Source organism: Gymnogyps californianus, chromosome 16, assembly GCF_018139145.2.
Source record: "Gymnogyps californianus isolate 813 chromosome 16, ASM1813914v2, whole genome shotgun sequence".
Classification (NCBI taxonomy): domain Eukaryota; kingdom Metazoa; phylum Chordata; class Aves; order Accipitriformes; family Cathartidae; genus Gymnogyps; species Gymnogyps californianus.
In genome coordinates this window covers 13,670,349-13,698,203 of record NC_059486.1, presented here as the reverse complement: position 1 = coordinate 13,698,203, position 27,855 = coordinate 13,670,349, and the positions used below count along the sequence as shown (strand labels likewise).

At 42.4% G+C, this 27,855-nt stretch overlaps 1 protein-coding gene across 4 annotated transcripts in view; it reads left to right on the top strand.

The window, feature by feature from the left end:
- Positions 1 to 27,855, top strand: part of KDM2B (lysine demethylase 2B) — a 119,747-nt gene that overhangs the window by 35,074 nt on the left and 56,818 nt on the right. For 3 of the 4 annotated variants that reach the window (XM_050907025.1, XM_050907026.1, XM_050907024.1), the window contains exons 7-10: positions 8,407 to 8,500; positions 9,425 to 9,578; positions 21,003 to 21,118; positions 27,496 to 27,622. In XM_050907025.1, the coding sequence (XP_050762982.1) occupies positions 8,407 to 8,500; positions 9,425 to 9,578; positions 21,003 to 21,118; positions 27,496 to 27,622 (491 nt within the window). Of the gene's footprint in view, positions 1 to 5,050; positions 5,092 to 8,406; positions 8,501 to 9,424; positions 9,579 to 21,002; positions 21,119 to 27,495; positions 27,623 to 27,855 lie in introns of those variants that run through there. The other variant, XM_050907027.1, reaches the window with a different exon arrangement.

Genomic DNA, 27,855 nt, shown 5'->3' with positions numbered 1-27,855 from the left:
CCTATTAAACTGTCTTTATCTCAGCCCACGAGTTTTCTCTCTTTTACCCTTCCGACTCTCTCCCCCATCCCACCAGGGGGGAGTGAGCGAGCGGCTGCGTGGGGCTTAGTTGCTGGCTGGGGTTAAACCACGACAGAAGTAAAGAAAATGATCCCTTTCCTAGAGCAGGCACACTCCAGATGCTGAACAAAATGTAGCAAGTAAACAAAGCAAGGCAGAGATGGTTTAAAGGATAAGGTAGCAACATGACTAACAGAATTTAGCAGAAAAAGCAGAGTATATTCTTGCAGTTCACTACTTGCATCATGAAATGCCAGATGGTAGGTTTCAAAGAGGGATTTTAGAGAAGTAGCAATTCAACAGATTTTGACATGGAGCTTTTCCCATGTGTGGGGGATGGCCTGCTAGAAAGAAAGGAGATGCCTGATGAAGAAGCAGACACAGAGCCATTGAGGTTGCTGTCACTGGCAAAGTGAAGGTGGAGGTTGACAGCTTGATAAACTAGTAGCTGTGATAGGTAGAGGGAAGCTAAACAGTGAAAGACTGTAAGCGCTTGAAATGTGACAATAGAGTTTGATGTGGGGAAAAGGAGTTACAATGCATGAGAGTTAAAGGCAAGGGTGATGTGGCTGGAGTGATGAGGATGTTGCTAGTGAGCATCATCTAGCATAAAGACTAGAGAAAGCTGATTTATAGCACTGTTAGCACAAAACCCTCATCAGTCTGAAGAAGCAACAAAGATAAAAGCAGTAACAAACATTGATAGTCTAGGAGCACAAGAGAAGTTGTACTGGATCAGGACAAAGACCCGTGGTGCTCAGTAACCTGTCTGCTGTTGGGTGCTGTCGTAGATGCCCTGGGAGGAGTGTAAGAACGGTGTGAGCGTAAAATGATGCCGCCCCTTAAAATTATCTTGTGAACTTCCACTGTCTGCAGTTCAGGCAGCGGCTATCCTGAGGTGGAAGTGGTTTCTGTGTGCTTAGTGACTCTCGGGAGATTTCTCTTCCATGAACTTGTCCAGTTTAAATATGAACTCCTCAAGAGATTAGCTTTCTCCATCTTTCGAAATTCAGATCGAGCCTTTCCTGTATAGATGCTAGTCTCAGCTATTGCTGTGAGTACCCAGAGGGTATAAGCCCTTATTAAAGAGATCGTGTTCAATTGTGGAGTTCAATGTCAGTACTGTCACTTGTTTCATGCTGCCCATTCTTTTATGCGAATCGTCAATATTCATATGCTTTATTAATGACTGTTGTTGCTCAGAAATGGGATTGTTTCATTTCATTCTTGTTCTTAGCGTTCTCATAATACTAAGAGTTTGCGGTATGCGATACCCACCATTAACGTGTTCCCTACAAACAAAAAGCACTCCAGCGAAAGCGTTGCGGTTTTGCAGACACAGATGGCATTACCAGACACAAATGTCTGTCTTGGCTCCTGCACGTCAAGTTCCGTGCTGGGAGTGAAGTTAGAGAACGCTCCATCTGCTGCACTGCTTCGGTTACCAGGAGCACTACGCGCTCTGGAGACCGCCCTGGCTTTCACTTGGACTTGCACCATTAACTTTTTTTGAAAAATTCTGGGTAATGAGGTTATTTTTCTGTCTGTAAGTAAAGGACTACTTACCTAATAGGAGCCTTAGAGGACTGAATTAAGTGGGAAAACGGTTTATGTCAAAAATATGTAAAACTTTCCAAGTCCTACCTCTTAAGCAGTAAGACAACATGAGAAATTAAGGGGATGGCTAGCTGAGGTTGTAGTGTGACAAACTTCAAACTGGTATAAGTTGGCATTGCCCCTGAAAAAACAGTCCCATGCCCACATTGTCCCATCCTCACTGCTAGAACACGCTGTTGTGCAGCTGCAGAGTAAACTGGACTGGGGCCTGGTCTGGCTGAAAACCAACTCAGAAATAAAGAAGAAAAATTGGTTACTTTTCAGGCCATCCAAGCCACCACACGGCTGCATAAATGCTTGCGCCAACTGAAGGGCAGTGCAGAAGTGTGAAAAAAACATAGCAGTGGGATCATCGACAAACCCGTTCTGCAGTTCATGCAAGGTGCAGGGCCACAAGACACCGGGTGAGCAGAGCGAGCAGTTCATTGCTACCGAGGAAGCCTGCTCCTGCCTCCCCTCTTTCATGTCCCTGGGTGCAAGTTCCTGCGAAGGGCCTCATAAACGTGGGAGCCTGGTTGAGAGCGGGCAGCGTGCTGTGTAACCAGGAGCCAGGGCAGGAGGAAAAGGCAGTGCTGTTCTAACATCAGCTTTTAGGGGCAGGAGCTTGTTATATCACTTCGGATGTCTGTGGTACTGCAAATCCTAAGGGTAGGAAACTGTGACAAAAGGAAACTGAACTGGGGTCAGAACTGCTTCCTTTCGTCATGGTGCACCATAACCATTTTCAGGTAGCTCAAAACAAGCTCAGATTTAGTTTTCTGTTTAAATTCAACCAGGACTGAAGCAATCTGGATACAGCTGAACCTGAACCAAACAAAAAAAAAAAGTACTAATTTGATTTCTCGTTTATCAAAACAGATAGCCCTGCTCAAATTATTATCCTCTTTATTAGGTTTTGTGTTCATAGCCTTGCGAGATTATATGCAAAGCAGTGGCAGTGAAATAGCTGCGGTGCTAGGACATGATGGCTATAGAAATAGTAACAGGCACTTCTAAGAACTTGATAATGTTTGTGCTGTGGAACAAATTAAAATGAAAGTTTCAGGCACTACAACACCCTTTTTGCTTTCAGAATTCTTCCTATTACTTAAAATATCTAAGCATTGCTATAATAGGTCTTTATATTGCTGCTGAACTTCAATTAAGGATGGAGTATCTTGTATGAAACATCTACCTGTTCACAAAAGGATGATGCTCTGTTACCATGTACTCAGCCCCATTTCCCTCTCCTAGGCTGTTATTCAGCCATCCATTCCTTTCTATTCATTCCTTTACTAAGTAGGGATGGATTTAAACAGATGCTAAAATGCTCTGCTGAGCTGTGGTCTAATTAGAAGCTGAGGGTGTGCCTCTGGAGACAGAGATTGCCCTTTGAATTGAGGCAGCTCGCAGGTCCCACAACACAACCTGGCACTGTTTTATGCATGTGAGATACTCGTATGCACTTTGTATGTCATTTGTGAATTGCTTTCGATACAAAACCGCTCTATAAATACAATTAAGTACAAGAACATTAGACCAATAAGCGCAAGTTCTCATTAAAACTTTCCAAGCTAGCAAAGTAAATAAAATTTAATGTCTTCAAGTCAGTGTGTTAGCCTCAAATCCTCCTTTGTGTAGAGCTTGGAGGACTTGCAGCATCACACGTGTAACTGAAATTAGCACCAGCATTTAAAATGGTTTGTGGTGAGCCTGGAGCTGAACAGCCATGTCACAAGGATGGAGGAACGAGTCGTGTTCTCACCGATACCAAAATGCTGTTCCAGGGGCAGACGGGCCCAGCTCGCTGTGAATTGGCAGCTTGGTTCATTTCCTTGCGGTGGTGGGTGCTTTCTCAGAAATTTAAGCTTCCAATCAAAAAAAAAAAAAAAGAGGCCTCTTCATTCTTAAAGTTCAAAAGTAACCTTCCCAGCGCTAGCTGAACATACGCCTCAGCAACGAGGTTTGCAGGCAGCCTGAGATGGTAGCTGGGTGCAGTTCTGCTGATCCTCTGTGTGGGCTGTTAATGCCAAAATCCGACAGCTGGAAGGTAAATAACGCTTTCCCTGCGAAGTCCCAAATCGTGGCAGCGGCATGCTCAGGTGTGACCCCCCCCACGCACACCGCAGCTTGGTGTTTCACCTCGGATGGGACCGGGACAAGGGTGGGACGAGGAAAGTGTTGCCGCTTACTTTGGTCCCAGTGGGATCTGAGAGTGTAATTTGCAGTCGCTTCACAAAATCTCTGGTGCCTCGCAGAAAATAGGCTTTCTCTTATCTCGGGTGTTGTTCTTGTCTGACTGACTCAGATCGTAACCCCCTCAGGGCAGGAGCCGGGTCTTTCATGCGCTTTTGAAGCGCCTGGTGCACGCACCGTGTTTAATGATTAGTTACTATTTGGTCTTGATAGGTGGGGGTTTGCTTTTACTTCAGGCTGGAAGCGCTGGTTACCACAGCCGGGCTGCCCCGCTCCTGAGGAGGGGAAGGGGGCCGGGTGCGTTTGTGCCTGTGGGACGGCTGTGGGGCCGGTGGCGGAGGCTGGTCCCCGGCAAGGCCGCGGACGTGCGTCCCAGCCTGGCCTGGGCTGTGGAAGGGCCCCTCGATGGGCAGAGCCGGCCCCGGCGGCCGGAGGTGGGTGCTGCAGGGACCCTCCCTGAGGAGAAGCCCGGGCTCTTCCCTGAGAGGGGAGCCGGGGCCCTCCCCGAGGAGAAGCCCTTGGGCCTTCCCTGCCGAGGAGAGGCCGGTCGCTCCCCGCGGCGGGGGGCCGCTGGCTGCGGGGGCCGGGGCGGCCGAGTGGGGCGGGGGTGGGGCGGGAGACGGGCCGGGCGGGCTGGCCCCGTGTCTCCCGGGTGACAATGGTTTCTTTTGTCTTGCGGCGTAATTTGTGGCTTTCAGTTACAGGGCCTCAGTGTGGGAGTGTTGCTCAGTGCGGGTCAGGCCGTTAGCGTGCGGAGTCGCCCAAAGGTAGCTATTGTTTCCTGCTGTGTCCTTCCAGCTCCCGCTTCCAGATGCTGTGAGGCGAGGCCTGCGAGAAGGGGACCCCGGGGTGCCGGGATGCTGCCGGGGACCGCCGCAGCCTTCCTCGTCCGACGCCTGGGAGCACCTCTCCCGCCTGGGGGAGAGGAGAGAGCGAGCGAGCCAAGGCACAGAGCAGGGCCTGCTCCTTTTCCCCGGTTTGGCACTTGCAGTTGGCTCATGGGTTTGTGGTATTCGGTTTCAGGCTTAGGGATTTCAACCAGCCGGCGCTGCTCCTGGGAGGAAGGAAGAGTGAGCTATACTTTTCTCATTGGCCCGAACAAAAAACAGAAGCCTCTGCTGGGGTTTGGGAGTGGTTTATGGGCTGAGCTCAGTGGCAGGGGAGCCCTTGCAATGCCAGAGGGAATAGAGCCGTATGGTGCGCTGTACCTATTGCGAGAGAAAAGGAGCTAAGCTCAGGGTAATGCTGCCTCTGCGTGTGCTCGCGCGTCTCCCCCGAGTTCATGTGCATGTACGTTGCGCCTCTGCGTTCCCCTGCCTTGTGTGTGTGTGCCTGCGCGTGTGTGCGTTCGCATCCCGGCGTGTCTGTCGCTGTCTTTGTTTCTCTGTTTGCTTGCGGGTTTGTAGCTATGCGTGGCGAGTGCATTGTGGGTTTGCCTGGGAGTGTGGTATCTGCGCTGGCTTATGGAGCGGTGTCTCTGTGTTGTTTCTGTGTTCCCAGCTCTCTGCGTTTGCTTACTGGTTTAGCTTCATTTGTATCATCTCCCTCTCTCTTTTTTGGGGATCTCCGTGTTTGTTCTTCCTTGTGAGTTTGCAGGTTACTCCATATTTCTTCACATCGTTTCTCTAACAAAATTCCCCAGATTTTTGGGGGAAAGTTCCCCTTTCCCCCACACCGCAAATCCTTCCTCCAAAATAACAATACATTAACTTGAACAATTTCAGGCTTGTGGAGAGCATAAAACAAACTCTTCAGTGGGGAAGGGAAGCTCCCCCACAACAGATTACAAGCAGCTGCATGTTTTAAAACCCTAAATGAGGCTGTGCAGGGAGATGAAGTGGAGTATGCAGGGATTGGATGTGGTAGCAGTTGTGAAAAACAATTGAAGTTGGGGCATCTTTTGCATCACCTGTGTTTTCAGGGTGTAACTCTGGTCAGATTGTCTCCCCGTGCCCTACTTGGGATTGTGTTCCTGTAACCCACTTTACCTGCTCTGGCCCAGAGCGCTGAAGGCAGAGAGCTGCGACCAGAGCACGCAGTGGGATGTAATTTCTAGATTTCTTTCAACATGGATGCTGTGTTATGGCTTTTTTTTTTCCCCTCTCTCTTCTTTTTTTTTTTTTTTTTTGTTTTGTTATGGAAAAACCTGAAAAGTTGAGTTGTTCCCCAGATTAGCAGCTGTTAGTGATGAGAAGCCGCTTGCTGAGGTTGGAGCCGAGCGGTGTATAAGATTAGCTGTGGCATGGAGCTGTGCTGGGACCATGTGACTGCGGTGTACATTGGAAGAGGAAGCTGTAGAGGTCAATGCAAAGGCATTGTGCCAGACTCTGGCAACAAGGGAGATTGCTATATGGCGGAAGATCGCTTTTTCAGGCTCCTGAGCCTTTCGGTAGCTGTTGGGGTTGGACAAAAGCAGCCCTGTAAGATTAACAGCAGAAATTAAATGGCACGGCTCGTTTGTGGATGGAAAGAAAAACTGTTTTTTTCCAAATGCTTTGTAGGTTTTTATTAATCACCATATGTGGCTCTTTCACTGAAACCATCTTTACTGGAATGGAAATTGTTGTGTTTAGAGGAGTTTCAAGAAAACAGAGGGAAAATGGGGAAAAACAAGGAAAAAAAAGAGTTGTGTGTTCACAGTTATATCTGCCCTGGTGTTTTCTCACAAAACTAAATTTTAAGCACTTTGATTTGACAGAGAATTCAATCCTATTATTTCTTCTCTGAACACAAACAGATTGACAGCTTCAAGTTTAGATTATTGACTACTGAGGAATAAATAAAACCGGCTAATGCTTAGGCCATTTATGCTCTTTCAGAATGTCTTAATATGAACGGGTAATTGTCGGTAGGTAGCACTGTCTTAGAAAATTCTTGTTAGTGTGATGTATTTTACATCTGACCTTTTGGAAACCGAAAATAATTGATTCCATAAGGATTTGAATTTTTTACTTTAAAACAACATGAACCTCTAATACTCAACACTGCCCACAAACTGAGAATTTCCATGTTGTTTTTTTGTTTTATGAGCAATTTTTCAATCTGTGACTTTTTGCAGTTTGGCTGGAAGAAAGGCAACTTCCTTTCTGGGCTTCTTTTATTGTTTTTAAATTCTATCTGACTTGTAATCAACAACATCTTGGTAGAGAAAACATAAAAGGAGAAATTAAAAAAAAAAATGTGTTTGGGAGGGAAGGACTCATATTTTGAAATGGAGCATATTGAGAGTCTAGACAGCTTCTTGGCTAGCTGTGATTTTTGAAGCATCTGAAATACCCCAGGGGCAGAAAAAGCTCTCTTCCTGCTTCTGAAGGATTTAAAAAAAAAAAAAAATCCAGAGTGGGCAAGAGGAGAGACGTGTAATTGCACAAGGAGAGGTTTTAATTGTGAGATGAAGGCGCAGGACCTTTTTTGAAGCCCACAAATTGACTGTCTTCATGACAGCATTGCGTATCATTCTGTCAACTCCGGCTCGGGATGTGGTTGCTAGGCAGCGGGCTCTTATGTACCTATAGTCTCTCTGATTTGCCAGCCTTCTGCAGACACATGGTAAGGTCCTTTCCAGCCTATCATCTAGAGGGACTTTTGCACGCCGTCTGCATACTGCTGAGATTCTCTCTACCTGAATGTGATGAGAAAAAGACACAGTTAAATGAAACCTTTTTTCTTTTTTTTTACAAATCCCATTCTGGTACTGTTTCCATAATCCCCTCCAAAAAAAAAAAAAAAAAAAAAAAAAAAAGGCCATGAAACGGAGACCGGAACAAGGAAAAGAGGTTAGTGGGTTAAGTGGTGTGTGTTTCCTGCGTTTGCAAAGGTGCCTATAGTGAGAAGGGCGGCTGTAATTCGGCCATTAGTTACAGATGGTGGCTGGAGGCTTGAGATTCGTGCAGCGAGACGAGAGCTCTTGTATCTCTTTCCAGTGATGCCGACTTTAAACTGCTTTGAAAACCTGAATCAAGACGGCATAAAAAATAGTGGATTTGATACTTAGTGATGCTGCCAGCTGGTTCCTTTATGTATTTTGATGCAGAAATGCCTAGAAATGTGATCAAAAAGGAGTTAATTTGCCAAATGAGGTTTCTGTCCCCCAATCCTTGCAAAAATGGCATTAGTGGCAAGTAGGTAAAGAACGTTCAGGAGGATTTATAAGCAAATTAGATTTTTCAAAACTTTGCTCTTTGAAGGAATTTGTGTACAACTTTTGGTGAAGGTTATGTCTGTCAAGCGGTGAAGGAGAGCATTAAACAGATCACCCCGGGGACTGGCAGTGGCATAAGAAATATTTCTGAACAGCATAACTTTTAATGTTTTTCCATTCCTTAACTCTGAAAGCTTTCATTCCAGTTGTATGAATGGCAAACTCAAACGTGGAGATATGCATTTTTCAGCAGAAACCTAGTTACAGTTACTTCGTGAGACAAATCCCAGTATTATAAATGCAGAAACTTAATTGGTGGAAACAGTATCGCACATGCAGTTAACCTCTGCAAATTAAGACATGAAAAATACTGTTTCAGCCTGATTCATTTTTGTCCTTCACTCTGCTTACAGGTACTGTTTGATGAGTGTGAAAGGATGCTTCACTGATTTTCATATTGATTTTGGTGGCACTTCAGTGTGGTATCACGTTTTCCGTGGGGGGAAGGTAGGTGAACCTTGTTTGATATTTGTTTTTATTTCTCTGTGCCGCTTATGGAAGGGAGAGGTTGCCTTCTTTTATTTTTCTTTCTTTCTTTTCTTTTTTTTGGGGGGGGGGGGGCAGGGGCGCTGGTCAGTGATCAGTCTATTTCAGCTAGCTTTGTTAATGTACACGGAGTTTGCTGAACTAGAAGGACACCATTCACCTTTATGAAACAAACGAGTGATTTATTTGAAATATCAAATGTGGTTTTTGCTGTTGGTGATGCTTTTAGGCTTGCTATTGCTGCATGGTTTAGAAGTGTCTTGCAGTGAGTATGTGGCTGTGTGTACCCTTGTTGGGTCAGAGTGCCCTCGCAAGTCTCCTTCTGTAGCTAGAGCTTCTGTTTCCTTTTAGAGATTCCATGGTCCTTTAGTGTGCATATGCACACTATGCTGGAACTGAAATATTACAGGATACAGAAGCGTTAAAATATACAGCGTGTATGGCTACATTCACATCTTTACTGTTTTAGATTGCTTTTCCCAATTCTGGTATAGACAGCGTATGGTGGGAACTGAAACAAATACAGCAGATTGAACATCTCTGTGGTACAGATACTGTTCATCTATATAGTCCAATGAAGTTATACTATACCAACACACTGTTTTGAACTGAAAGTAAACTGTGCAGGCATCTTCTGAGTAAGATGTTTCATGGAAGAGAGATGACAACTGACAGTTATCTTGCCACTTCCAGCACATGGACTAATTGCTGCTGGTGTCTGCTGTGTACCCCTGTGTACAACACCTGGAAAACATGTGTTTTATGCAGAAAGCAGGCTTGGTGTTACGCGTTCATTTGTCTAACACATGACAACCTTGTTGGAATCTCTCAGCTATTTATTTTTGTTGACTGTTGGTAATAGTTAAATCTTTGTTTTATTTTTAGATCTTCTGGCTGATTCCGCCTACTCTGCAGAATCTAGAACTTTATGAAGAATGGGTTCTCTCAGGAAAGCAAAGTGATATCTTTCTGGGAGACAGGGTGGAACGATGCCAAAGAATTGAGCTGAAACAAGGCTATACGTTCTTCATTCCTTCAGGTATCACTTGTTAACTTAACTGTTTTTGGAATCACTGGAATTGTGTTTGACTAGCAGTTCTCTGTAAAACAATTCTTCACATCTAAACCCCGTATTGACCTCTTTATTTGCTGTGGCAAAAGAAAGGCTAGGGACTGAATGCACTTAATTTTCCAGAAACTGACCCATCCAGACTGATGAAAAATGTACTATGAGGAAGTATGTGCAGTGATCACTTGTGCTGTACCGGGGAAAAGGAGAAAGGACTTGGGTCTCGGGGGCTGTCGGTTCGCCACTTCTCATCAGAGTCATACTGACTTTGGCTATTGTTAGCTTTCTTGGAAAAATATTTTTCTGTTTTTCTGATCTCTCCTGGCAGGTTTCACCTGCGGTTCAGTAACCTACTTCTTTGCCTCTGACTGTAGCCAGAGGTGGGTTTCAATTCCCTGATGGAGCTTAGTGGAGATTCCAGTACATGGAAGAGCAGGTGCTGTGCTCCCTCAGGGTTGCTTCTTGGGGAAACAACTTTTCTTTTATTGTCGTAACTCTTCAGAATTTCTGCTGATGGAGATTGTGCTGAATCTGGACATCTTCCAGTAGCCCAGCCACACTTAATTTTTACACTACTGCCCACCTCAGTAGCTGTGTTGCATGATTCAGGCTCTTCTTGCAAAGCAACTAAATAGTTGCTGCTTTGAAGGCTGGGGGCTTCAGCCCTCTCTGCTCCTGCCTAAATTGGATTAAGGATGGTGCAATCTGTAACACTCCTCATTTAAAATGATATCGGGCTTTGCTTTCTTTGACTGTTATGGGACCACAAGTTTGTTTATAATGATATAACGCATTGCCTCTGTCTAGTGGATCTTACCAGGGAAATAAATATAGGTACCCTTTCTACATGGCAGAAAGACAGGTTGATGCTTTTTCGGCTCTAGAATTATTCTGTGGAGATAGGATTATTATTTTTTAATCCTGGAGACAGAGAGCATGCAGGTCATGCGAAGACAGCGACAATGTTCTTGCCAAGTAGGGAGCGTTGTTAGTATCAGTTGAAGGCCACAAATTTGCACATTTGTAAGTATTTGGTAAGAATCAGCCTAGGAGGTGACAGGCAAAATGACTTTGAGGGTGGAGGAGTTAATCCATTAAAGGAATTAGGTCTTCCCTTGAAACAGGTCAGAATGTGCTGTTACTGTTTGAACTGGATGTTTGAGTGTGCCTGTGCTGTTTGCTTAGATCCCGTTACTGCATCTTCATATTTATCTTCATTCCCCTGTGAACAGCCTCCTACGAATAAGACTTTCTGTATGTTAGTTTAGTCATGCTCAGCAGTTGGAATACAGCAAGTTGTGGGAGCTTGTACAGGACACAACTGTAACATGGTGGCCGAAGTGAAGTGATTCCAAATGTGTTTTTCGACTGTAGTTTCTGTTTTCTTAGGAAAGCCCAAAGTACAGAAATGCCAATACCTCGGACATTTTAGGCTCCATGCCATATTTGAAAGGCGTATATGGATAATTTCTCTGTAAGCACGTCATGGATTCAAGGGTTTTTGCTCTGCTGTATTTTGTTTGGAAAACTTATTTGCAAATCTCTTATTTATGTGAAAGGGCATTATTTCTATGTTTGTTTTAAGAGTGGAAATGCCTAATTAAAGGCTGTTCCAGGTCAGTGAATTGAGCATAGCTGTGTAAAACAGGTCAATTCCTATGACCTCTTTGCTCTGGTTTGAGTGTATCACATTAGTTAATGTTTGAATGTGTTTTGTATGTACTTTATAGTTCGTAGTGTTTAGGTTTTGATAACGGGTGCCTGCAAAACCAGTGTGTTCCATACTTTCAATTGAGCCTGATAAACTCTTGACCAGCCTCAACTCATCCACGAGGAAAATACCTTCTAATTACAGGTCTGGTCACAGAAAGTGATATAGCTAGTGCTCAGCTGGACTGTGAATGGAGAATATTTCAGCAAAGGACCTTCTCCACAAAATATCCTGCTCTGCTCCTGTTTTCAGATCATTTTTGGGGGTGGTCCTAGAAATGCTATTACACCATAGCAGTGTAAGGATGAAGTAGGTAGAGAAGACTGTAACAAGACACATGAGGGAGTGAGATCATAGGCTTGTGGGAGATAAAAGGTTTCTCTGAGAATCTAGGATCAGCAATAGATCCAGTAAATCCCTGAAACTACGAACTACTTGGACAAGAATGGGAGTTATTCTTACAGAACGCATAATTATAGTGCTCACCAGGGCCTCAGGGTATTTTCCTCTCCATCACTGCCATCATCCTTTCAGGATTAAGTTTAAACCAGTTAATTTCTACCTGTGCTTCTAACCCTGCAAAGCACTGAGAGGTGTGATCACAGCTGTGGTATCAAGGAGAAATTGAGCAAAGTAGTGTCAGCATAGTGAGTTGTTATGGGCCAAGGTGCCTCTTGCAGCATTTTAGGAGTCCCTCCTAAGTACGAGGTGGGGGGAAGTAAGCTGGGATTCTGAGGGATACTGTGTCTGGGGCCTTGCATAGGAGCCAAGCTGTACTCCTGATGGCCCCATAGAACTTCTCCAAACAAGCGATGCACCGTTACAAGTTCTCACCTCCCACTTTACCAGTACCCACTGATGAGTCAAGGATGATCAACTCTGGTATAGTCTGCGGTAAAGTGATAAAATCAACTAGGAACCTGGCCTTTTCCATTAATATAATTAATTGTCTAAACTGATGTCAGCATAGTGGTTGATTGAGAAACGTACCACATTGTGCCATGCTGAGGTTTGTGGCCAGAAGTAGATTCAAGATGCTAAAACAGCTGAAGGTTCAAGAGGGGACGAAGCTATAGTTGCTACCAGTGTCAGCGAATGATTATTTTTTTTCTGTAGAAATCTGACTGTCATTTTCCCAGGATGGGAGAGAACTTGTCCTTACGCAGGAAGACATTAGTAAAGAATGGTGTGGCCCTAGAGTGTTTGCGCTGTGCATGTGACCATGAGCAATGTTTAATCTTTCGTATGGTTAAGTGTTCAACACAGATGAAATTTGGTCAAGGTAACACATCTTACTCTGGTATAGTGGACAGTGGATGCTGCATATCTGACCCACATGCCAAATAGAAGGGAAATTTTTTATAGAGTGTGCTTCTCTTTTCAGGTATAACCTGTGATGATCTGGAAGAGGAAAAGCATAATCTCAGTGCTCAGTTATTGTCTCAGTAGGGAAACAACAAGATTTTATCAGTCACAATCAAATCTAGAGCTTGTCCAGTATTATTTGCACTGTAGCTTTCTTCTGTACCGTGTGTGTGTCCAGTGATGACTTGCAGGGAGGATGTGTGAAGTGTTTGGAGTCCATTGTGGTGGTATTATGGAGAAGTAGTTTAGATATCTCTCATCGCTGTGCTAGGGACACGCAGAACCAGTGTTTGGGCAGCATCCCTGAGATTTCTACAGCTCGGGATTACTGTAGGCACATGTTTCTGGCTTGTATGCAGCCACTTGTTCTGTTATGTCCTGATTGCTCCCCTACAGCCTGTTTGAAATACTGTTCACTAAGTTAACGCCAATATGTTACCCAGTTTTTTAATATCTTTAGTGCTTCTCCTTTTACTTTTAAGTATTCTTCTCCTTTTACATCACTGCGTACCTTCACTGGAACCTTTTCTCTCTCCTCCTCTTGCCCTTCACCTGCCACTCTAGTGCTCTGTAAACCATCTTTTACTTCTATCCTTGCGCTTGTTTTTTCAAGTGGCGCATTATGCATCGAATTCCCTTCCGTCTTGATTCTCTGAACACCACATTAGTTTCCCTTGTGTACTCCTAAATGTCACTGTTGTTACCTAAACCCAAGCTCAAAACTAAGCATACACAAAACAAAAAATTCATCCTTCTTCAATCCACTTGCTCTTTTGAGTCTTTTAGTCTTGCTGAATATGTCATTTTGATCGTAAGTGATGGAGCTCTGACATGGATATTGTCCTTCTCCTCCTTCCCTGTTGTCCTCTACAAACAAGATCTTGTAATAGTTTGAAATACGTTAAGCTTGTTTGCTTTTTTCTCAATTTCCCACCAGACCTCTCTTTCAAAAAAATGACCTCTTTTTCCGTGCATGTGTATATATGCTTGGTGTAGACACTAGCACTTCAAATTCAAGAGAGTTTGCACATGCAAAATTGGGACATACAAAAGCAGGCCCATTAGTAGTCTCTTGTGGAAAATTTGTCTTGCAGTATTTGTCTCTATTAATATTGTGAAGTAAGAGTGTAATCATTATGTGTCTTGAAAAAGTGACCTCGAGTCAGTTCTGCATTGTTACTGATAATGTAGTTCACCAGAATATGGATAAACTTGGATTTTCTTCTCTTTTTGTGAAGACCAGTTTTGCTGACCTCTCAGGAAGTTGCCACACTTACTGTGGATACAGTTTGATTCCAGGGTTTGCAGTGTGATTGGTCTAAGAAAGTTTGCAAACATACTGGTTTTGGTTCCTTTGGGAGGAGATGGCTAATACTACCAAGGGTTACTCTAATCATCCTCTGTTTCTTACAGTCTTTTTCTGAGCCTCTGCTGCTGGTCAGAGGCAGTAGACTCATGAGCAGGTATGTTTTTGGGTTGACTCTGCATGGATATTCTTACTGTAGGCTTTCCAAATACGTAGCTTTAATGTGAGTACATTGAAGAGGTGAGATGCTGTGATGTGTGTGAACTCGTAGTTTAGAGAGCTGTTTGTGGGGGAGCACAAATCCTCAAGTAGCCAGGCCATTTTGAGTGACTTTTGTCTATTCTTTAAATCTGACAGTAATGGTCTCAGTAATAGACCGCTACATGGTCTATAAAATAATGGTCCAAGAAGTCACTGTGCATTTATTATTTCTGAAAATTGAATAATGGACTGCCATTAGATATTGCAGAAGACTTCTGCAGTGCTGATTTATTAGACATTGCTATGATCAAAATCCAGACAGGGTAACTTACTGTCAACTGGACATGGTGTTCCTTTCTGGTTCCTCTTCAAACTTCTCACTAGCGTTGCTGCATGCTATTTTATAACAGTTGTGTTTCACCTCGGAGTTGGCAGTGTTCCACTGAGGAATAAGCTCTTTGTTTTACTTTATTTTTCTGATATTCTTTACAATGCACTTTGGGGCCTTTGACATGGAAACATGCTATTATAGTCTCTCTTAATTTCTTGAGAGCTGAAGAATGAGCCACAGTCTAACAAAATATTCTGGTTGGTCTGTGGTGATTATTATGGTAACATGAGAGTGCTCCAAAGTTCTTGTTTACAGTCAAATGCAGAAATAATGAGTTTTCTCAGATGAATGTTTTTGGGAAGGAAAGTGGACAGAAAGAGACGTTCTGTGCTAGACTCTAGGCAGCTATTTGCAAGGATTTGAAATGCTTCAAATACTGTATCAGGAGGATTCTGCCTATTATGAGTGTACAGTCTTAGGTCACCTCTGCTATGCCAGTCAGTATTTGATGAATTATTATGTAATGGGGCCAGAAGGTAGCATATAGTCTTTATATCAAGGAGAATGACAGGCTATTAAAATCTGACTGGTAAATTTTTTGCAGGGAGTTGTGCTAGGGCTGCATAGCTGCCTGGCTATTTTTGGTTGCTGTTAGCTTTTCCCATTTCAGGAGCTTCCACTGACATTAATGGAAGCTCCATGCCTGGAACCTTTAGGGACCAAGCGATGAAAATCAGTGGAGAGGATCAGAGAGGAGGGTTTTTTGCCTTGAGTGTTTGCTTTCAGATAGAAGGTGACAGCATAATGTTGGATTTTTAGTTCTATTCCTCTGCAGTGCTCTACCTAATTCTTACCAAATGATGTAAGATTGAGAGTTGCTGTATTACTTGTACTACCAGGGCAAAATTAGTAATTTTTTTAATTTTAAAATGTAAACGTGATGTTTCCTTGATTTATTTGGCTGTGGGCACTATTATGATGCAATCATTCTTCTTTTGAGATGAGAGAAATGTTTCATTTGCTGGCAGTGCCCACTCTAAGGTTATCTCTTTAGTCACTTTTTATTTTTGAGACATGTATATTTCATCTTTTACACCCCAAGTTGCTGTAGAATTGCAGGAAAATATCACAAAGCAAAATATCTGTTCAGTTACTAGTGGAAACAGATGCACCATGGTTTTGGCTTGGAGCTTGTAGTCTGTTTGCCCCATAGCTTTATAAGTTAATATTCTTTTTTATTATTCTCAGATGGATAATTGCATCCTTGAAGATACAGTAGGAATTTGCAGGCCCCTGAAATCTTCTAACAAGTTTGCAATGTTTAATAATACTTGTTTTATAAAATTCAGAAGATAATGAGATCATATCTTTCTTTCAACTGTTCAGAAAAGCTTTTGTTACTGTTAATTTTACCTTCTTGATTTACTAGAGATGATAACATCTAAATATTCAAGTGTATCTTAGGAGTGGTGGAATAATTCGTAACTGTAAATCAGCTGAGAGTATGTCTGAGCCTCCTGAATAGAATTCCAGCTCAATGTTGGCTTGGCTTCATAAACTAGGATTGTTTTGGGAAGGAGAAAATACTCGTTAATCACCAAGAACTGAAATAAAAAAGATCAACTTCAGAAAAACCGTAAGTGGACAGTCTTCTTGTTGAGGCTTGAAATGAGGGTGGTGAACGGCGACTATGTGGTGTCTGTACTCCCAAAGCCATCTATCCCCATTTAGCTGAGCTCGTTGCTGACGTGGCTGGTGTGTGGTCCGAAGTACTCTGCTCGCAGGGCAGGGTTGTGCAGTGGCCGTGCAGGAGCCGCTCCGCCGCACTGAGAGCACGGTCCAGCCGCGAGCTGTCAGACCAGCCTGCGAAGGAAGGACGGGCTAGCTCCATGTTCACTCAGTCGTTACCACTGTCAACACAGGCTGGTTTGAAACTGGTCACCCGTGAGGAAGTTTTCTAATTCACGACCAATCCTTGAAGCTACCCAGTGTATGTCTTTCTCATCTATAGGATTTAATTGTAGCCTTAGATAACGTTTAGCAGGTGCTTTTGTTTGTGTCTTTCAGCCAAAAATGAACAATATCTTATTCCACTGACTTTTGACTTTTTCAGTTCTTAATCTATTTGTCCTGATATTACTCCAGTGCTTTTTTTAGCATTAAGGATAAAATTACATTTATGGCATTTTATTCTGTGTTGCTTTCCTTTTTTTTGAGAATATTACAGTTTTTGAGAGTAATACCAAGGGGAGAGATGTTATCCCTTGTCTTGCACTAAGCTGTGAAACATATAGGGTCGTGCAGTAGTACCAGGGTTTATGTAAACAATAGAAAGTAGTCACTGAGGAGAGAATTGATGATACTCGCTTCAGAGGTGTCTGTATTGGAGGCTGTGTGGCAAGTTTTTGCTGTGAGAGCCGAAAGATGCAGACATACGTGAGCGGACATGACAGGCTATCCAGCATAGAGTGACGTGATCGTACATGTCAACAGACCTGTCAATTCATCTGACAAAAAGTAACGGCATAGCTGAAGGTGAGACAGGCGGGATGTATTGGTGTGGATGATATTAAAGCAGTCCTCTTGGCTGTCCTTTTTGTCTTATGCGTACGTGCAGCTTGCTCCTATTCTGGAGGTCTGTCTTCCTCTTTAAAAATCTTTGTAATTGAGCAGCTTAAAAGATGGGTGTTCTTGTTTGCAAATGGTCACAATGAACGTTCATCCTCCTCAGTTTATTTCTGAGTCGTGCTTGTATCTAAGCTGTGGGAATGAGTTGAATGTGCCATCCAAGCTTATCTCTCAGAGCTCATTTCCACAATATATTACCCTCATGGAAACTGTTTCCTGTTTTCTGCTCGTCTCTGTTTCCTCCTACTTCTACATGTCTGGTGCTGGCCTCTTCAGTTTTTCTCCATACACAGCCTTGTTAATATTAGAACAGGAGATCTTTTTTTTTCCCTTTGTAACATCTGTGCCAATCTTCCTGTGGTTTTCTACCTTGTCAATTCTCCATCTTTTTTGTCTAATCATGTCCATAGTGTCCTGTGTCCCTGGAATACACCTCTTAGTGCTTGTGTGTCTGCAGTTCCAATATTGCACGTACATTCCTCAGGCAAGTTGAAACTATTTTGGGATGCAGTGTGACTGAAAAATGCTATACAGCTGAGTGGCCAAAATCTATGTTATGAGCAGGTGACTCCTCTGACAGGGCTGTGTCCTGTAGCTGGCAGAGGCGCTGTGAGCTGGATCCTGCATGTGGGAGCACATGAACTGCTGGAGATCTGGGGATTCCCTGGGACTTAGCTGTGTGCCTAGCTCAACACTGTTCAACAGTGAAGGGATGGTACCCACGGGCATCGTCCTTACCCATCTCTGAGCTATGCCTGGAAATCATCCTACACCCTGCTTTAGCTAGGGGTAGAAACTTTACTTTCAAGGACTTTAGAGTTAATGACTTTGTTTGTTGCTTGATCTCTGGTTTATTTTTATTTTCCCAACCCTGATGGATTTTGGCGCTTTGTTATTACAGGGTTTTGTTATTGAGAATTGTGTCATAAAAAGCAGTATTTTCAGTGTTGTTATTAGAAATACGTGCACCTTGAAGGACCTGGTTCAGAAGGTAGGAGTTGAAGGTACTAATTGTTTGTAAGATGAGTTTAGACCTGGATTATAAACGTAAGTAAGGAATTAAATACATTATCTGCAGAACCAGAGGTTGTCTCAGATACTTTATGGAAGACTTTTGGTTTGCATCTCTACCAGCTCTTCAACAATACAGGATCGAAAGTATATTCATGTTCGTTAATCTTTCTGTTGAGGCTTTGTCATGTCTGGGACACCCATTTGTTGGAGCATTGGCTCAAGCCAGTGATAGATCCTTTCACGTTTCTCTCAAAAAATATTGGGACTGCTACTGAGGAAGTCTAGTGGTTATTAACACAAAGACCCTTGGCATCTAGTGGGGGCAGAGTCGAGAGGTCAGGGAAGGTGTGATGAGAGTGAAACCCAAAGAGCAAGAAACAGTGAAACCAACCGCAGTCCAGTGTGAAATTTTCACTGAGGAAATACAATTTGTAGGAGAAGGGTACTGTGTGGTTGTAGTAAAAGCATACACTTGAGGAGCAACTGCATTGATGGGATTTCATTTTATTTCTTATAAAATGAAGGATATCTCCTTTCTACCTTTCATATAGGACTGGAAAGCCAGATTTCAGCCGAGTTACTCCTTTTACTTAAATTGTAAATATTTGATAACAAATTGTATTTAGAATTATGTTGATCATTCCATTAAAATAACTTGTTGCATCTGCCAGCTCCAGTATGTTTGTACATTGACTGATCTGTGCTGAGAGAACTGCAACGGGAAGGAGCGGTGAGGACTCTACAATGTTCTGCTGATAATTGGCTGTTTCTGACCTGTCTTCTGCCACCACTCAGTTCTGTGGCCATGGACAAGTCATTTCACTTTTTCGAGCTTCAGTTTGTTCATTTCTAAAACTGACAATTAAGGTGAATTGTCAAGCAAATTGATCCTGTGTTTCAGCACCTATCCAATAAGTTGGCTTTGGGGACCCAGCAACAGATTTGCTTCAGCACGTGGTTTCCATTCTTTCCCCCAACCACATAAATCTTTGATTACCTAGTGGAAGCAGTGGCCCCAACTTCCTTGACCTTGGATCTTTTTTCCTTCCCGAAGACTAGGATCAAGAAGATAATTTATTTTTCCATTAGTTTGCCCTTAGTACAGACTGATGTATTTCATGTGAGGTGGTGAACTACTTCAACTGTGAAGAGTTTTTATAGTGTTGATGTATGTAGTTGCCATGCTACCCTTACATGAAAAAAAAAAATTCCTCTCTAGTAGGTTGTTCTTGATTTGGAAGTAATACACAGGCTGGATCATTGTGAGCAACTCTGTAACTGAAATTATACTAACTGGAGCATATACTATATGCAATAATACCAAGAGCTGCCTGAGCTATGAGCCACCTGCTTTTTTATATGCGTCACATTTATCATGTGGAATCAGACCTGTAAATTGACTGAGCACTGGAACAGGTTGCCCAGAGGGGTTATGGTGTCTCCATCCTAGGAGACAGTGAAAAGCCATCTGGACATAGTTCTGGGCAGCTGGCTTTAAGTAGTCCTGCTCAAGCAGGGGAGTTGGACCTCCAGAGGTCCCTTCCAACCTCAACCATTCTGTGATTCTGAAATTCTGAAAAATGTATCCAGAGTGATGAGCTTGTGTTTCCAGGAAGAAAATTCTAGTGCTGATTTCTTTTCCTGTCTTTCTCCTACCAATGTGCCCTTAAATGAAAGCCCCAGTTCTGCCATCTGCTGTGGCTCAAGGGCTTCTCAGATATAGCTTTGCAGGCCTTTATGGTCTAAAGATTGTTGCGGAGGAGAGCTTTCGTGGCTGCTAGCTGGAGAACCCGTTAGGCTGAATGGCATTTTCCTGCTCCCTCACGGATCTTGAAGTGAAGGAAAGCTGCCACAGCTTTAATGGAAAGTACTGCACAGTTAGGAGAAAATTGACTGCCCCCTATGTTGCTTTGCTGTCTGCTGGTTTATAAATTGTAATGCTTTTCATTAAAAAAGAAGGAGAAAAAAAAAAAAGCATCAAGTCTCTGTGGGTTCCAGATCATTAGCAGGATCAATTCCTTTTTCACTGCAGAGATCAGAGGCTACAGTCTTGCATAGCCAGTCCTTCAGCTGCTGATGTACCAAGCAAACAACGCAGAAGCAGAAGAGCTGGTGTGTGGCTGCCTGAATTGCTATGCCTGGATTTTTGTTGTGATAGAAAATTCTTCCCTTGCTTTGGAGCCCGTGAAATGAATTCAGTCCCTTGCAGGATTGGGTCAGAACAGTCTCATCAGCTCCAGTACTAGAAATGTTAAATCCCTTAACTTGGGACTTGCAGTGAAAAAGATTTTTTCGGTTGCTTCAGGAAGTTGATAATAGGATATGAAACTTTCACCTCTGAAGGAGGACTGGTAATAATTTGGAGTTGTTGACATCTGAAGATGTATGCTCTGCTGCTGGTGTGAAAGAAGTTTGATGTGAATCAGTCCAGTTCCACAGCCCTAGCCCACTACCACTGCTAACATGATTTGCAACCCTACTGGAGGTGCCAGTAGATACATCTGAGAGCCAAGTGTATTGAACAGACTGAATTTACTTCTTAGTCATGGATGTGGTTGAGTCACAAGCTTGCGTGTTCTCAGTAAACACTAACTGTTCTGTGAATAAATAGAAGAACCCACTTTACAGAGGGTTGTAAGACTGTAAATCATAAGATGCCGTTCTCCTGCTATGACTAGTCTTAAAGTGTGGCTACGAGCATACCATTTAACCTTTCACTGCTTTAACCTCTCATCCCCTGCAGAATGGGGTTCATGGGGTTGTTAAAATTTGATTATAAATTGCTCTCTAATACTACATAGCATGAGGCATTCTCAGTTCTTTGCTTTCCCTCTCTAGGGTGGATACATGCGGTTTATACTCCAGTAGATTCTCTGGTGTTTGGTGGAAATATCCTGCATAGCTTTAATGTTCCCATGCAGCTTCGCATCTATGAAATTGAGGACAGAACAAGGGTAAGGATACTTGATTCTCTTTTTAACTGAACAGTTCTTCATGACTATGGTCTCTCATAGTCTCTCCCTCGTATTCCCTTCTGACAAACAAGAACTGACGGGATCTCCGTGTCAGAGTCGTTGAAACAAGAGGTAAACGTGGAGTAATGAGACTTTCAAATGTTGGCTATTTTTAGTGGGATTTACTCATTTGTTTTTCCCTGCTTCCCACAGACGTGTCCCTTCTGTGTCTTTTGTCTGCCTGTCAAACTTTCATAAAACACCTTCCCTTTTGCACAAAAACATATTGCGCTTTACAGACCTTTGTACCAGTACTTCTGGTAACCCCCTGCTTATCATCTCTCTGTGCACACCTGGAATGGATACCCGAGCCTGGAGAACTAATGGGACTAGGATGGTTCTACTGTCCACAGCTGAATTGACAAAGCTGCACAGAAGTTGCGTATGAAACAACGTCTTCTATACTTTGCAGAATTTTCTTCTACAATGACTCGATACTATGCAAGAATTTCTTGGAACAAAGAGAGTCTGGGGTGGGACATTAATCTGAACATTGTGATGTTCATCTGGCTGTAGCATCTACCTGATGGAAAGAGTATTACATCTTGGAGGAGGTTACTGTGCGGCCTCTTTGTTGGGAGTGAAAATTTTATCCTTGATTAATAAACAAGACACCTAGTTGTCATATACTTTGCAGTTTCGTAAAGTAGCAGAATCTGAAGGAAGTGCCACTGTTTTAGTAGGCTATTAAGTAGCTATGCAAGGCAATTGTAGCGTTCTGATGCAAAAATGGACCAGCAGTATGTGCAAATTCAGATGGGGACTTTTTGTGGCTGTTTTGCAGGCATTGCCCTGAGGCAGTGCTGGTAAACCACTGGCACAGGTGCCAGCTGTGGTGTTAATGGAGATTTGGGCTGGCAAAATGGCAGGAAGTTGCAATTCTTCTTCACTAAAAAGTCTTAAAATGGTATGTCTTGGACACCAGTACAGTTCACTGTTGTTCACCTCTACAAGAGGGCACAATTATGGCTCCAAGTGGGCTTTTACCCCAAATTGCTTTCTTTGCAGTGAGAGTGCCTAGGCCTTAAGCAAATATGTATTGTTTCGAAATACATCTCTGAGTCAGTGAGAGGAAGGGTGTGCTCCCCCCGGCCTCCCTTACTTTGCAGGGGGCACAAGGCCTGGTAATCTTCACATTGCAAAACAGTGGTGGGAGCAGTTGGTTTCCTGGAGTGATTTTAATGAAGAGAAGGAATATTAAGCAGAAAAAGGAATTCTTAGTGGAAGAGAGATGAAGACAAAAGCTGAAATTCAGGGGAATTAGAACAGAGGGAATGTAGCAGAGAGCAGAAGTAGAAGTAGAGACCGGAGTGGAGTTCAGCCTGGCTTTGAATAGGTGTGCCAAGGCAAGAATGTCAAGTGTCTTAAGAAAGCGTAAAGGGACTTGAACAGGAAAAAGTTATGATGGCAGAAGCAGGAAGAGGCTCACTATGGCTGGACAAAGGTGCTAGGCACGGGAAGGTTTTCAGAGTGACTGTAAATAAGAACCAGCAATATATGCCGGACATATATGCTGCAGGTGCTTAAGGAGAGGGTGTGGTGTTGCCAGGAAGGATGCTAGCGCAGGCAACTTGCATGGAGAATGGAGAAGAGGAGACTGGGAGGAAGGATCAATGCCAGAAACAAGTTATTTCCATTGATGTCTATGGGGAAGATGGGAAGGAAATGCTCCTTTTCCTGAAGTTATATAAAAGATGACGTTTTGTTCCCACAGGACTTGAGCAACCCAAGATCCACAGACCTTGGGTTGTAACTGCTCAGTAGTGCTTCATGTCAGGCCCTTCTCCTTGGGAAGCTGGGTGCAGCTTTGATCTCCTAAGCTTTTATACCAGGAGGCAGAATTCCCCATAACAGTCAAATATTTTGGTAACTTTTAGGAACTTGCCAGTCAGTTACACTGAAATGCTTTTTAAAAGTCACTAGCACCCTGATCCTATGGGGAGGTTCTGGGAGTTGGGTATCTGCCTCTTTCAAAATGTCCTGTCACAGTTTTTTGGAAGGGGATACTGCAACGTTTGGAAGTCCCAAATCAGACATTTACTCTTGTCAGTTTTGGTTTAGATTTTCTTTGAAGTCTGTGTAGTTCTTTATAATTTTCCCTCCAAAAATACTTAAGTGCTTTAAAAAAGGCTAATGAAAGCCAACAGCCCAGAATTTCCGCGACTTCATAGAAACAATTTCAGCACTTGTATGTTGCTGTGTGCTAGCAATGTGTTACGCACAGCCTGTACCTATGTTCACAAACTTGTGCTGGTAGGCAGCCCTATAATAACAAAGGTGTGCGAACAGTCGAAGAATAGCAAAAATTTCTAGACAGAAACTAAGTATAAGCCGTGCAACTAAGGCATACAGAAGTTTGATAAAAGGCAGGATAATCAATACTGTTATTTAGAAATAATAACACCACTACCACCACCACCACCCCCAACCTAAAAATATCATGCAGGAATCTTGAAGGGGTAACTGTTTTCAAAATAGGATTCTAGCGTGTACTACTTTATTTGCTTTGCCAATCGAATTTTGTAATTTCTTTATTCAAATAATTCTATTCATACACTGGCTAGTATAGCAGACTCAGTACAGTATGTAGTTCACACAAATTTGCCAGTGTGAACATACTGCAAATGAGTTTCTCATCAGTATTGATCTTTTCATTGTGTATAGCACAGAAGTAAATTACATGATGTGATTGACGAAGTAATTTGCCACACTCAAATCAAAGTGTAATACAGGTGTGTTTCCCCTCTTCATTTTGCACAGAGCAATTTTATGGAGGTTTCACTGTGTTTAAACCTGCTATATAATGCTTAATCATCTTTGCTGATTTTCAAAGTCATTTTTATGCTAGGTGTAGTTGTTATTGTCTTAGCAGCTAAGACAAGAATAAATACGTGGTTGAAACGGTAATGCTGATTTACAGCCTGATAAAATTGCCTAGTTTATATACTTGTCATGCTTATTCTAGCTTAATTTCTCATATCCCTGGGAGACTTTTTAAGAGGGTTATAGCCATTTAAAAATAGTTTTAAGGAGTAATAAAAAACATGTCTATTGTTGGAAACAGCTCCTAATGTGCAATTGAGGTAAACAAATATTCTCCAGCCTTCCAGTTTGTAGAGACTCTCATTTTGCAGTCTGGCTTTCCTAGAGGCCAATTAACAGCTAGTCAAATAGGCCAAGCTGTTTAGCTCTCTGCTAGACCAGCTTGAATAACTGCAAAGCAGGCTGCCATGCAGAGATTCATCATCTTGGCATAGGGGTGTTACAGCTCTGTATTACTGAAGAGGAAGAATGTGTCAAACTTACTCCCAACTCATCTAAATTTAACTGCGTTAAAATGTTTGAACACGGATAGGGACAAAAGCACTCAAAATATATACGTAAGGTGGTCACTCACAGATGATGGTGTTTGCTACTGATTTTGTTTTCTGGAATGTAAGATAACGTTTTAAGTGGATAGATAAATTATTTTGTAAATAGTCATAAATTGCTTTTCAATATTGTGATTAGATTGGTTAAACACAAGTGGAGTTTGTAATGATTTTAATGGTCATTGTGGAAGAGACTAATACTTTCTTAAGGGAATGTGTGCCTTACTTGCTTAGGGTTTTTTGTGTTGTTTTTGGAGGGGGATATAAGTCTCTCAAATAATTTCATTTTGAACTGAAGAAATGGATCATATTCCAGAGAGGATTTTTCTTGCTGTACAGGAATAATTAAAAAATTTATTCAGTAGATTGTAAATTATTAATCACAGAAGTTAGAGCTGGAAATGCCTATTAGATGATCTAGTGTATTTCCCTGCTGGTGGGGGATTTAGTCCTCTGGCAGTGTCTGTATCAGATATTAACTTTAAATTCATCGCAGAACATTTTTAATTTCTTTCTTTCTTTTACCCCCCCCCCCCCAAGAGTTCATTTGACCATAAGCGTACAATGGAAAAAGTATGGACATGTACGTAATGCAGTTCACATCCATTATAATTAAAAAATGTCCAAGGATATCACAAAGAACGTACTCCTCTATACTTTTCCATAAGGCAAACTTTAAAAGATTTTTAAAGCACTGTTAGACTTGCTTTACTGGCAAAAGGCACTGTAGATCTTTGCACAGTATCTCTTGCTACATATGGTAGCTCTTACTTCTGAAGGTTTGTAAAAGCAGAGCCTTCTCGGGCAAATAGTGAATTACAGAGGCATGGAGGGATTTGCTGTGGGTTGGAACATTGATAGTGAGGCAATTAGGAACTCAAATTGAATATTAAAGATTGATATACATAATGGGAGCACTGCATGCATTACTGCCTTGTCTTTCACATTGAATTAACATTGGTAACAACTAAATTTGGTGAAGCTCAGAATCTGTCAACAAATGTTGAGCAATGATGTCTTTAATATTCCCAGGCATGTGGCTGAAAACCTTTTGAAGGCTGAGGGGTGGAAGGCGGCTTCCTGTTTGTAAGTCAATTCTTTGCAAATTTTGTTTCCTGCAGTGCTCTCTTGGAAAAATTTGAGTTCCTTTATTAGCATATATTTTTAGCATGGCTAATTTCCCCTGTGTTCCGTAATAGTGATAAGTGACTCGATCTCTTCTTTATGACAAATAACTAAACCAAAGGAAAAATATTCTCCAATGCAAAAAGGCCCTGGGGTTAAATGTTCTCACATTTAGGGGGATGTTGTTTGGTTTTTGGTTCCCCCTGCCCCTTCCTTTTTTGGTATGTGTGCTTTGTAACAAACAACACAGGGAAACATTTGAAAAGGTGCCGAGGTGCAGCATCGCTGGATGCATGACCCATAGCAACATGCAGTTCAGACTTGCCAGCTACGTTTGTGTTGAAAATAAGAGATCTTAACTTTTGGGAATTGCCATGGAGTATTTAAATCCTACACTGTGATATGTTTAGTGGGACAATACAGTATATTTTCCCTTCATTACATTTTGTTTTACTGCTAAAAGTGTTTGCATTTCCTGTGCCCTGGGAATAGAGGCATGTTCTTTGACTGTCCACCTTGGGGACAGTTTTCGAATATGGGCATTCTGTTAAGTCACTGATATGCTCAAGTGGATGCTTTTATCACCACACAGATGTTTCAACAGTGCCTGCTTTGCAAAGCTGAATCTGAGTTTCCAGGTGCTGGGTTAGCGGTTCTGTTTAGACTTTGGGTTTTTGGGTGATCTGGGGTGGGGTGATGTTTTGGTTTTGTTTTTTAAAAATGGGCTTTCTAAGATAATGCTCCTTTCTGGTGCGGTCCAGCTTTTCATTAAAGGTGGGTGGACACCTCTTGGCTAGGTGAGCAGTTAATGTGCATAGAATGTCTTAAAGCAGTTCCTATAATCCCAGTGCAATGCATGCATGCAAGCCTGCAAAATGCAAATTTCTGTGCCACCAGGAGACAGAAGTGTACAGTGTAAGTACAAGTGCATGCAAGATGCATGGCATCCATTTTTAACAAATCACAATAAATATACATATGTTCTTGCATTCTAGGAGCTTCCCAGATTCTTCTTTGGTACAGTGACCTCCCATAGATAGAAAACTATGTTGGAAAGGAAGGAAACCCACTTTGTTTTCTTTTGAATCTGAAATAATCTCACAAATACATAGTGTTGGAGAATAAGCTTTTTGTGTGAGAACAACAGGTCTGAGATGTAAGAAAAAGTGCACAGCTTGACAGGATCTTTTGTCAAAATCCTGCTTTTCTATTCTGTTTGTGGCAAAAGCTAACTTGCTACCAAAATATTAAGTGTAAACCACATAAGGGATTTTTACTTTTAATGTGTAGTTACCAATAATCAAGAATTTGTGTGTTCATTTGTTTAATCAAATTGTTGTGAAGACCGTAATTGAAAAAGATGTATTTCCTGCTTGACTATTTTAGGTAATGTTGCCGTTTTGATAAAAATCATGTGATAGTGTTTAGGAAATAAAGAAAAAAACACCTTTATTTTAACTTGAGTTTTAGTGACTAACATCTGTATGTGACCACCCTATGTTTATACAGTAGGTAAATAATACCGTAGGGGCCATCCATCAGTTTCATGATTTCACAAGAACACAAACCCTTTCCTCTCCCACCACCCCAAGAGGATACAAATTAGTGAACCAAGAAATGATGCTATCATGGCAGGCAGGCAGGCAGTCTCCTCATTTTGTATGCTGAAGGCATACATCTCACTCGGCTCCCACCCTCTCTCCCCTCCCCCTCCCGCATACTGTTTGTGCTCTTGATAACATGATGAGAATGATGACTGGCCCTTGTGCTGCAAACTTCTCTCCCTTCCCCACGGACTGACAGTTTTGATCTTGCTTTCAGGTGCATGCCAAATTCCGTTATCCTTTCTACTATGAAATGTGCTGGTATGTTCTGGAGAGATACGTGTCCTGTGTGACCCAGCGCTGCCACCTCAGCAAAGAGTACCAGAAAGAATCAATGTTAATTGGTGAGTGAATCCTTTGAGTGCATATTCAGTACTGATGCTAGCACCTTAGGCTAGTTACTGCTTTGGTTTCTGCAAAGCGGATTATAAATTGAATTGGAGAACTGTAGAAATTCTAATGAACTATTTCTTTATTTTGGGGTGGGGAAGGTTTTGACTCTTAAGCGTTTCCACGAAGTACCAGCCTACTTTGAACTATATTTATTGAGCATTCCCGTAGCAAGTGGATCCCAGAA